Below are 12663 nucleotides of genomic sequence, written 5' to 3'. Positions count from 1 at the left end.
GCTGTTATTGTGTGTGGCCGAATTTCGTAACATCTTTCCCTACGCGATTTTTTCTAGGGCTTAGGCTGTATTTACTTTATGAGGGGTGTACCATATGTGCCTTTAGACATGTAACACCATTTCCATAGCGATTTATTCAAGGGTGATGTGGCGTATTTAGGCTGTATTTATGATGGTCGTATTATATGTACCTTTGGAGATGTAACACCTCTTCCTTAACGATTTATTTTGCTCATTACACTTCAGTATCCTGTTGTATGTTAATTTAAACCTTGTCGATACTAAAACGATTAGGATAACAAACAAGAGGGTGCTAAGGTGTACATATGCTAAATAAATCGCTAAGAAAGTTATAAAGCCTCTTGTACCACGTGGAATTGTCGTAGTAATGAGTCGTACAGGAACAATGGGACAGATGGATGATAGTTAATGGCTTGTGTGGCATTATACAGGTTGAGTCAAATGTCTGCAAACAGGGGAAAGGACACACAATAGGATGTACAGAGCGTTGCAAGAAGTGGAGATGTGTATGAGCAAGGGGGATGTAAGTTAGGGAAAGGGCGGCGAAATGGCAGGGGACAGGGCGACATGGAGGCGATTTGTTTGTAGTCACCCCCTACCGTAAGTGGGGAAAAGAGGTTAAAAATGAGCTGGGATGTTATTGTAGTGGTAAATGTGTACTGGATTGTGTAATGTACGTTGTGTAATTTGTGTACTTGTCGCTGCTGGATGGTACTGTCTTTGTGTATGTGTAGTGGGGGGGAGGGAGAGGTTAAGAAGGGACTGGGATGTTATTGTCGTGGTAAATGTGTATTGGTTTGTGTAATGCTTCGTGTGTTGTTTGGTTTGTGTGCTCACTGGCCATGTTTATATTGTTTACATTGTGGTACCGCATTACCAGATTACGAACGTGTGTAACTGATAGATTGCGTTATATGACATTTCGAACACAACCATCTAATCTTAACGAAGTATACATAAACACTAGTACTTTTACTCTAACCTGACAGAGATCCCTAACCCTTTTCAGCTTAGTTGTTGGCCCGGTGTAGTCAGATTGAAGGTTGTGTTGACTAGTAACCAAGGAGACTCAGTCCTGCCTCATAAAGCTTATCGAATATCATGCAGCCGCAAGTTAGGACAGTAGTTACGAGTGGCTCAGTTCCATCAGACTTGTTTTTTTTTTTTCCTTTGTTTTTCCTTCATTCATTGTCTCTTATAAAATAAAAAAGATGAAAACAAACCAACTAAAGCATACCCTGACTTATTGCGATTACGATATTTTCAGTAAATATAGTAAATGTTATTCTCTCTCTCTCTCTCTCTCTCTCTCTCTCTCTCTCTCTCTCTCTCTCTCTCTCCATACGATTTTATTATGGGATCAGATATAGCCTCGAAACCTTTACTTCTCTATGGCCATTCTTAAGTTGAATCTCTCTCTCTCTCTCTCTCTCTCTCTCTCTCTCTCTCTCTCTCTTCAGTCTCAAGCAGAATAAATCGTCTGGAAGGAGCAAGAGTAAAATTAAAATATTCTAAAGGCGGACATGGAGGGAAACTAAATGTCTTGGTCTAACTCCGCATCCTGTGAGAGGCGGCCATGTTAGAAGGAAGGCCAATTCTTAGAAGGAACTGTAGTCTTACAAGGAATTCCACTCCCTTGTTTTCTTAGTAACGCCTCTTCCCAGGACATATCTTCGCCTCTCTCTCTCTCTCTCTCTCTCTCTCTCTCTGTCCTATATCGTTCCTAACTACCTGCATCTCTCTGACTATCTATCTTTATCTCCCTCTTTGTTTATCTGTTTCACTAATTATCTATCTATATCTATTAATCTATATGCCCTACTTACCGATATCTGCCTTCTCCAAGCTTCCTAGTCTCTCTCTCTCTCTCTCTCTCTCTCTCTCTCTCTCTCTCTCTCTCTCTCTCTCCTAAAGGGCCTCATCCATTTCCTCTTCTCTGGCATCGCAGTAGTCATTTTCTTGTTTAATTTCCTTCATCTCGTTTTGTGTTGAGAGAGAGAAATGGAGGGGGGTTAATATATGAAGAAAGAATATTGAGTGTTTTGACTAGGCTATTGGGAGGCTGTGTGTGTGTGTGTGTGTGTATGAGAGTGAGAGAGAGAGAGATCATTGTTGAAACCAAGGCTAAAGGGAAATAGTAAACAGCTGTTAGATAGGTAATGCTGGGACCAACACAGGATATCCGCCACCCCACTACGCCGTCACCTTCACTCAAAACTTGACTCTCTCTCTCTCTCTCTCTCTCTCTCTCTCTCTCTCTCTCCATCATGTTTTTCTGCATTATTTTGTTTTTATATCAGTACATCGTTGTATCTGTGTGTATTCTCCATCTTCATCCGTTGATATTATCTGTCTTTCCATCCAGTCGCATATTTGTCATTTAATAAAATATATATATATATATATATATATATATATATATATATATATATATATATATATATATATATACACAGTATATGTATGTATTCACAAGAAAAAGGAAAAATGAAAATTTTCCGAGCCTTTTGTGTAATCAAATCTTCAGGGATCTCCCATGAAGATGTGATTACATGAAAGCGCTCAGGTTCGTCTTTCCTTTTCCCTGTGCATATCAGCATTTCTATGAATCACGCGTAATCAAGTGATTTATTTGTGTGTGTGTGTGTGTGTGTGTGTGTGTGTGTGTGTGTGTGCGTGTGTGTGTGTGTGTGTGCGCCATTCAGTTACCTGTCTTTCACTCTGTCCATTTGTCTGTCTGTCGGCCCCTTTGTCCCTCTCTTTCATCCTACCTTTTCATCCATCGGTCTGTAGCTACTAATATATTTAATGTATCTGCCTGCATTTTTATCGTTCCGTTTGCCTGTCTGTTCATGTGTCTGTCGCCGAAGCCAGTGAAACATTATGGCAGCTGAAGGCTCCTCGGGTATTTCCCTTCCAAGACACTCCTTTCTCTTCCTGTAGTCTCCTTGTAATACAGTCACATATAAAAGTTCGTTCGCCTCTCCCGCCTCTCATTGGAGCTGGATTCATAGACGTTTGAAAATAAGTTATTGGATTGAGGCGCATGTAACATCATCCACCTGTGGGTAATTTTGCACCTTTGTCTGCCATGTCACAGTCAAGCGTCTGTGAACAGTGGTGAAATTGGAGCCAGGACAGACGAACAGACTTCGGTACTTGATTTCCTGATTCACAATAATCTGGTCAGCGATGGGACCGTGAGCCCAGCTTTCAAAACGAGGTGGTATGCTTCAACTCGAATTGTGGCATTGCACATCTGAGTGGTCGGCGCACTGCACAAGTAGAGTGCACAATTTGTCCGTATTCTTAGCCACAATATAGCCTGGAAAGCGTGACGGTACAGGATAAATGGTGTTATAGTATCGTTATATCATTATATCGTTTGTATTGGAGAACGATTGTGCAATTCGTCTTGTACTTGTTCTTTCTCCATAATTTTGGTACAAATCACGCAAAATGTGGTATTCCACAAATGTGGATGTCACAATTTATCAGTTTGTGCCGAGTGCAACTCTCGGTATCTACGTTGTTTTTAAACACACGACCAACAGTGATACAATCTTCGGTGTTCAGCTAACTTTCCTGAATATATTAAAGGGTCGTATTCTGAGTGCTTTGGAGACTCGTAACACATCTTCCTTAGCGATTTATTCTTCGAATTAACCTCAGTATCCTCATGAATGTAACTGGTGCAGACTGTATCGATGTTAGAAAGATATAGGCTTAATGGCACACAAGGGAATGTTATGGTGTAATATGCGGAATAAATCGCTAAGGAAGAAGTGCCACGAAGCCTCTGTTGTTTACAGTACGACCCTACGAGTTTATTTAAATTACTCTTGAAAAAAAGTGTACCGATAACACTGTTGGCCATTGTACTTCGTCCTCAATCTACCTCATTCTCTGCCATTCGTCACACTGGCTACTCCTCCATCATGTACTCTTACCTCTCCACTCCACTCTCGGTCTACTTCCATCTTCCACCGATTCCACATTCTTACATTCTCATCATCTTAACTCACTGCCTCCTCCTCGCTTGTCATCCACGTCTTTCATCCATTTTCGCGTCTTCCGTTTAAATATCTCTCTAGTAGGCTACCGTGTTTATGGTCTTACATCCACCCCACTCTACATATTCTCCATGTAATACTCCTGCACCTTGCCTCTCCACCTCCTGTTTGGTCTGCCTTACTTATTTCCACTAACCTGTTTCCGCATCACACATACCTTCATATACCTACACACCTGACCACCACCTCGTTTGGTGTACAGTAAAGATACTAAAATCCTTCGTCTACCTGGCTTGTTTCTCATTGCTGGGTTCTTAGATGCTTAAATAGGAGGTAGCGGAAATAGGTGTATATTTTCACCCTCAGATGAATGGTAATATACACCTCAGTCCACGATCACATTCAAGCGTCTATCCAGCAGTGAAGTAGAGGCGAATGGATTGAAGTATTTGATTACGCTTCCCCTCACTTATACTCCCCCACCTTGCCCTATCACTACGTTTATACCAGTAGCCTAGTCGGTTTGTTTTATCTGACGGAACTGGACAACTCAGATCTTGACTAAATATGGGAGCGTTAAATTCAACAAGCCTTGGTTACGAGAGGAATAAATTTCCTTGGTTACTAGTCAAATCCACCCTCCTATCTGACTATACCTGGCCATCAACCAAGCGTAAAGGGGTTAGTGTAAACGGGCTAGTCATTTCACTTTAACCAAACGATGACGAACAGAAGTGAAAAAAAAAAATAACCCATCAAGATAAGAGTATAACCTATCAAGATAAGAGTAAAAATGTCCGATACTGAAAGGGTCCAGCGAGGGGGACGAAATGAATGAAACTAACAAATACAGAAGCATTTTAGAAGTGTTTTGGATGTCTCTGCCCTTTCAATCCTTTCAGCCATAAAGATTTGCTGGGAAGTTGAATTCAGAATTGTATCCGTAAAATTAGTATACAAAAGACGCCTTAAGACTGAAATGTTGACCCCTTGAGATTGGCTTTACAGTTTTACACATACTAAGACCAAAGAATGTTAGTGCAAGGAAGGTCTCTGTCGTGGCTGAGAGAAATGGTGTAGGGAAAGGCTCTCCAGCTGGTGTAGTTAAAATTTCGGGAGATAGTGTAGGAATTATTTCTCGTATTGACTTGGTTCTTTGAAATAGTGTAGCAAAGATCTCTCCGACTGACGTGGTTGGTAGAGATAGTGTAGGAAAGATAACGTGGTTGATAGTGTGGGAAAGATGACGGGGTTGGTAGTGATAGTGTAGTGTAGGAAAGAGGACGAGGTTAATACAGATAGTGAAGGAAAGATGACGAGGTTAATAGAGAGCGTTTTATAACCCTTTGAGAACGTGAGTCGCCTTGAAGTTGAGTAATATCTTGAGTATATGAAAACGTGTTATTGCCTCCAGCAGTGAAGTTGGAGGAGGGTATGTATTCACCCCTGTTTGTCCACAGGATGTCTGAAGAAATTATCGATTGATTTCAGTGAAATTTTGTGGATATGTAAGTCATGGGCCAAGAAAGAGGGGATTCAATTTTAGTGGTGATTTGAGTTGTCTGGTATAGCCTAGGAGTTGGCTGAGGTATGCGTCCTCTGTGTGCTTTAATATACCCAGTGGATTAATATCATAATATAAGTTAGGTACAGAAATGAGGTGAACCAGTAAGATGGAGGTTAGTTGAGGAAGAAGAGTGCAGTGGAGAAAGAAAATGAATTGTTTAAGTTTATCGGAGGACGTAAGAGCTGAAAGGACTATGGACTTACGTAACTTTGGCTCTTATAAGGCTAAAGGACTTCCTCTTCTGTGGTAAGCTTGGTTGGGTGGGGAGAGAGTCGGTCAATAAGGTACGGAGAGACAAAAATGACATTAGAAGCTCTGGCGTAATTATAAGGGGATGAGAAATTGTCAAAATAAATAGCTACATGAAGACAATATTGAAAAAAGGAGCTTAGATTTAGAGATAATTGTGGGGAGAAAAGGACTGTCATGCTCGATATTGGCACAGTGAAATTCCCCTCATCCATCCCTGTGTGATATTTGTTAATCTGTCACATGCAAGAAATTGACGTAAAAGTGATAAGTATGATTATTAAAGCACATCAATTGACTCTGCCTTACAGTGTTACGAGATCACTGGGTTATACACTGTTAAAAAAAAACTGGAGCGAAAATCTACTGTCGATTGTACATACTCTTGTCCTTTTCATTCGGTGACGTATTCTTCTTTTATATTCTCGCAGCAGCGGGTGATTTTGTTGAACTTGGGACCTCTAGTGGTGAAGGGGGTAGGAAGGTTGTATGTAACTACCCCCGTGTCTGATGGTAGAGTAGTACTAATGACATATACTGTAATTGCGTCATGGTAGTAAAGGTGCTGATGATAAAAATACTTGTTTGTCATAATACATTTTTTCGGACCTGCTTGTGAGCTTACAGGCAGTCAGATAAATGAAGAGGGCAAAGAGGGTGAAAGAAATTAGATTTAGTCACATGGGAGGAAGACCGCCAGGTAAGAGTATATATTAATAGAATGACAGAATATTCAGGTGATATTAATAGTAGTCGTTACTCCAGGAATATGAACCTAGTGGACTGTAGACTAAAGCAGCCCCTGTCTTGCTGTCCACCGTGCTCATTGTGGGGGATAGGGAGATAGTTGAGGGACGTGTAGTTGGGGTACCGGTTGTATCGGTGCCACTGCTTGAAGGCTTCCGTCTCCAGTAAGGAGGGGCATTAAAGTTACTGATAATAATGGTGACTACGAGAGAGAGAGAGAGAGAGATGATGATGATGATCGAAGGAGAAAAGGAACCGATTCATATAGCCAATTGAACCTTTTTGAATGGTGTGCTTAATGTTCTGGTAGAATTTCAAACGTTGTAAGGGTAGCAACGAGGTATTGGCAGCCAGTGACTGAGTAGCAACACTTACAGCAACGTTGTAATGGTAGTGTCACGGAATTAATCATAACACTGTCTTACTTGTAGCAGTGTTGAGCTATTAAGTATTAACTGTTTATGATTGGGAAAGGGTAAAGATGCTGATGGTAATGCTGAAGTGGTGTTAAGCGACGTTGAACTATTAACTAAGTCAACGTTGTCCTGTCCTGAACGTTGTGGGTGTGTGGTGTTATGGCTTGTGTGACCTTGCTTTTATTGACATAGCTGACTCCACCACCACCACCACCCCGCCGCTCTCATATATCAGGCCGCATTACTAGTTACCACACACACACGCACCCCTTACTGCCCCAGCCTTCATACCTGTACTTGTTTTAACACGCACTGGTACCAAGCTTATCTCACTGGTACAAGGTTTATAAATGCAAGTGGCTAATACTCCCTGATGCAAGGTCTGTCTCATTGTGTTGGGTTTATAAATGCAGGTTATATATTCACCGCTGCAAGGTCAGTGATATTACTACAGGGACGACCTCACTGGTTCAAGGTGTCTGGTAGTGCAGGTGCTTTAATACAGTCAGGTGCAAGGTCGATGAGTGCCAGTAAAATCACTCTAAGGTCATTGAGTACAAAGGACTTAATACAGTTTCTGGTACAAGGTCCATCTCACTGATACAAGGTTTATGAGTGCACGTGATTTAATATATACTGTCAGTGGCAAGTAGTTTCCCTAGTAGAATAGAATCGGTCTTGCTGCGTCAGGCACAGATTCTTCACCTCTTCAGTGCCAGGACGTAGTTGAGTTGTAGCCAGTGAGGAGTTAATCTTATTATTCTTCAGCCTTTCCGTCCAAGATGTGCTTCCAAGGGTGAAATGAGATATTGTTGCGGAAGGCACAGTAATAGGTGGTCATCCTTGTCAGCGCCGCGATGGAGTTTGTGGTTAATGGAAAAGATATGGAGTTTCAGGAAGGGGAAAGCTTTTGCCCGAAACTTATTTAATATTTATGGACAGATCATTTTCGGACTGACAGGCTGATAGGTGGGAAAAGAGGTATGGATGATGATGATAATGATGACGGTGATAATAATGATGATGATGATAATGATGATATTCGCTTCGTGTACCTTATAGCTATCATTAATTCCAGTACCACATCATCTGCGTATTATTAGTGAAGATCCCCGACCATTTGCCTCCCATAGTGGAAGGGGTTTTACTGTACGCATTGTTCCTTATATTTACCTTTTGCAGTATATTCTTGCTGCTGCCAAAACTGCTAAGCGATTATATTCTGTTTGAGAGACCCATGTGTAGTGAAGGTGTAATGGACAGGTGTGAGTAGACAAGGGCGGTGAGAGAGAGAGAGAGAGAGAGAGAGAGAGAGAGAGAGAGAGAGAGCGTGTGTGTGTGTGTGTGTGTGTGTGTGTGTGTGTGTGTGTGTGTTTGGAGAGGGTCGTCGGTGTTGCCCTGGTGGTTTAAGGAGGGGGTGGGCTGTGACATATTTGGCAGGAGTTAACACAGCCTTGCCGTCAACCTTACCTAAACTACTGGTTACCGCTGCTGAGTAGGTCTTTCACCACCTTAACTGCACACTATGTAAGACATGTTTTAGAGCCAGGTTGACCAGTCACTAATCCCTGTGCGGCATTTTGTGAACAATACCCGCAACCGTTACTTGGGGTTATCTCGTTTCTAAAATTTCAACATGCTTGTGTACGTCGGCTTTGGTCACTAAATGGTGGCTCTGTGCTGCTCGATCTCTGTCAGCCTTTCTTTAAATAATACCCCCAGCCATTTTCTTTTTTTTGCTTTCATGGAACGCCTAATCTTCCTAGACCACCAGGCGTGCAGTTGGTGATGAACAGTGTGCTTCCTTCTTACTTGTCGCTCAGTATAGCACGTGAAGGTATTACAACGTCCAGTGTTTGTAGTGGACGTCCTCAGTTATTAAAACCCGATTACCAAATATTTTAAAAAACTTCATATTCGAGTTATAATAAATTGAAGTGTTATAGTAGTGAAGGAGTAATGTAGGCTGCTGTTAACCCCTTCACAACGAGAGTTCTGGATACAGTGGTGTGGCGCTAAGAACGAAATAGTACAGCGTAGGGAAGATGTTACAAGGATACATGAAGGCTGTAGTATTTCCTGTTGCTTGTAATTACTGTTGTTTTGAAAGCTATACTGCAGCCTCCCTACCGTCCCACCCTTACCTGTGTACCGTATTAGGAACAGGACACGGTAATAGCCTCCCGTATTCCACACTACACTAGGCGATTCTGTTTAGCCGAGTGAGTCATAGGAGCCTGAGTGGTAATGATAGTATCGTTAACCTGCTTATCGTCAGGATAACTCTAGTATTTAATTCCAGTTAACGCTAGACGATATCTGTAGTGAGTCATAGGAGCCTAAAAGTATAAATAAATAAATAAACAAAATAAATAAAGGTATCGTATCGTTAATCATGACCGCATCACTTGAGTTTTAGTTTTATTGTTAATACTACTGAAAAAATTGATGTTGTTGAGATTACATGAGTCATAAGAAAAGGTGTTCCTGTAATTTGCTCCTAATCCCTGTACAGCCGTCTCTCCTAATGAGTAAAATAACAAGGTGGTAACAGGAATAAAGTACAAAATATATCGTTCTGAACACATCAAGGGTAAAAAAAAAAAATAAAGATGTGTTTAGCGTGCTGACTAAGCCTCGTGAATGCTGACTTTAGCCTTGACTGAGGCTTTAGATGGTCAGGTGAAAGATGGTGATGTTTGTGCTCTCACGAGGGGGTGCAACTGTGTCGGTACCAGGCCTTCATTTCCTCAACACAAGGACCTCTTTTCATTTTAGCCTTGCTGCCACCTCTTGCGTGTGTGTGTGTGTGTGTGTGTGTGTGTGTGTGTAAGATTTAACAAGCGTTCGGCCCTAATGGACATCCGGGCTCACAATCAGCCTTTGTTTTCTAGCTTTGTCTAAGTTCAGCTGTTTGTGTCACCCAGGTTCCTTTAGTCACTCGAAACAAAATTGCCTGGGTTTAGCTGGAATAGAATACTAGAGTGATCCCAACCGTTAGAGCGTTATTGATGACTACTCTCAGGCTCCTATGACTCACTCAGTTTACTACCATCGGCTGATGTTAAATGAAATAAAAATATAGAGATCAAGTGAGAGAGAAACAGTGGCATGTGGCAGAAGGTGGTGGTAATGTGTGTGTGTGTGTGTGTGTGTGTGTGTGTGTGTGTGTGTGGTGAAGATTTAGTAAGCACTCCCCTCTAAAAACACCAAAGAGTAGATTATGAGAAGGAGAAACAGTGGTATGAGGTAGGAGTTGATGTGTGTGTGTGTGTGTGTGTGTGTGTGTGTGAAGGTTTAGCAAGCATTCGCCTCTAATGAACATCCAGACTCACTGATGCAACTAGTGTTATTAAAGTTTTACCCACGTGTAGTTTTTTTTGGTTGTATTGTTCGGACTTAGAAGTGAAGGAAAATTGTGAGTTTTGTTTAATGCCTCAGTGAAAGCTACCATTTTTCATTGCTTTTGATTAACTCTGTGTGTGTGTGTGTGTGTGTGTGTGTGTGTGTTTTCCTTTGCAGAATGATAAGCCAACATTATTTAACCATCTGCCTTATCAACCCAGCACAGTGATATTTTTTTTTCCCAGGAGAGAGAAGGAAAATGATACCATATTTTTCACAGGACAGACTATGAACACAGATGTCCACCCAAACGTATCAATATGACGACGGTGTTCATCCTGGAGTTATAATGGTGGTGCGCGGGGGTAAAACTGTTCTGTGATAGTGGGATGGAAAGGGAGGCCGCTGTGTGTGATGTGATTGTGTGCTTTAAGGAGGCGCTAACCAGGAACGAATGTTAGGCTGTTGTCAGTCCTACGGCAGAGGCGGGATGGAGGGAACAGAGACGCTCAAAATTGAAAACAAATCCGCAGAGACGCTCAAAAATGAAAACAAAATCACAGAGGCGCTGAAAATTGAAAACAAAATCACAGAGACGCTCAAAATTGAAAATAAAACCGCCGACACTCTGAAAATTGAAAACAAGACCGCAGACACGCTCAAAATTGAAAACAAAACAATAGAAGCGCTCAAAAATGAAAACAAAACTGAGATTCGGAAAAAGAAGCAGGGAACAGAGGACGCATTAGATAACAAGGAACTGGAGAGAATCAGCGATAAGGCGATGAAGACCAAGAAGGAAGAGGAGGATAAGATCACCGGGGAAGAAGGAAAAAAGGATAACAACCTCGATGACGACTTGGAGAAAAACGACTCGACGAAAGATGACGATGGTTGTAGCGGGAGTGAGAAATTGGAGGCGCCGAGGTCCCAAGATTTATCCATGAAGAGCGAGGGGACCACGGGAGACGATGGGTCCTGTAGCGAGGAGAACAGCGTGGATAATAACACGTTTAATATCATACAGACCGAGAATTCTGAGAGCCAGGAGGTTAGCGAGTTGACAAATGATGAGTCCTCCTCTAAAGTAAAAGAAAACGGGGATGGGGGTGGCTGCGTTGAGGAGGACAAGGAGAACGAGGAGTCTAAAAGGGGGACTGATGGAGAAGATTCGGATGATGAGCTATCGTGTCTAGAAGAGGAGGAAGAGGAGAGTGAAGAAAGTGAGAGTGAAGACGACCAGAGCTCCGGTAGTGACGGCGGTGATGAGAGTGACGATGAGAGAGAGTTCGACAATGATTCCTTAGACGGTGACGACGAAATAGACAGCAAAAAATCGGAGAGCCATGAATCCAAAGTGCCAAAAGACTTGCCCCTTCCTCCCGCCCCTGCCCCTTCCGTTACCAAGGGCGGCAGGACAGGAGACAAGCCGAATACTCAAGCCAAACCGAGCTCTCCAAAAATACGGCAGCGATTAAGATCATTCGGTAAGCGTGATCCCGGCGACTTTACCATCGAAATATACGAATCGAAGCGCAGACCGCAGGACATTCCGAGTGTAATCACCCCAGAAGCGAGTAAAAGCGATAATAAAAACGAAACTAGTGCTGGAAGGGAGAGCAACAGTAAACCCAGCGAATGTAAATTGGAAAGAGAGGGAGGAGCAGCCAAGAATATTAATACGGAGCAACTGGCCACCCCGAGCCCCTGTTCGGACCTCACGACCCCGGATTCAGCTGAGAACACGCTCGGCAACTCGTCGGATCGAAGCCAGGCGAGGGGAGAAGACGATTCGGATAAGTTGAGGAGTTCGCGCCAACTATCAGGTAAATTATTAATGTCTTTATTGCTTATTCCAGTCTGTTTTCATGGCTCCTTTGTTGTTTCCATTATGATGTGGGTTGATGATTGTGTATAGGGAAGGATTGTGGGTTTGATGATTGTGTATAGGGAAGGATTATATCTCTGTCTATCTTTGTCATCCTGTATCTAAATGCCTCTGTCAATCTACCTGTCTGTATATACCAGTATGTCTGTCTGTAGCGTCTATCTGTCTGCAATATCTATGTCAGTATCGCAGGGGGACGCCACAAGGAAATCACCTCCATGTCATCCTCCCCACCCCATCTCATCCTTGGTCTCCCCCTCTTCCCCTTCCACATCTCTAATATTTACGAGGCAGAGTTTTGAGTGAATCATTTGGCCTGTGACCTGGAGCTTAGGATTCCCAAGGCTTGCAAGACGAGTGAATTGATGTATGGTTCGGGTTTTCTGTTGGGTGTTATCATATTCTCCCCCCCCCCCA

The 12663-nt window shown here is 42.5% G+C and overlaps 1 protein-coding gene across 1 annotated transcript in view; it reads left to right on the top strand.

Moving 5' to 3' along the window:
- The first annotated feature begins 10848 nt into the window (after positions 1-10848).
- Positions 10849-12663, top strand: part of LOC145410404 (uncharacterized) — a 55539-nt gene continuing 53724 nt past the window's right edge. The window contains exon 1 of the mRNA XM_080280557.1: positions 10849-12184. Within this exon, the coding sequence (XP_080136683.1) occupies positions 10849-12184 (1336 nt within the window). The remainder of the gene's footprint in view (positions 12185-12663) is intronic.

The sequence above is a fragment of the Coenobita brevimanus genome, chromosome 85 (genome assembly GCF_032717465.1).
Source record: "Coenobita brevimanus isolate Jiangsu-jjx chromosome 85, ASM3271746v2, whole genome shotgun sequence".
In the NCBI taxonomy this organism is placed as follows: domain Eukaryota; kingdom Metazoa; phylum Arthropoda; class Malacostraca; order Decapoda; family Coenobitidae; genus Coenobita; species Coenobita brevimanus.
Note: the sequence above shows the minus strand (reverse complement) of the source record. Positions and strands in the feature narration are given on the sequence as shown.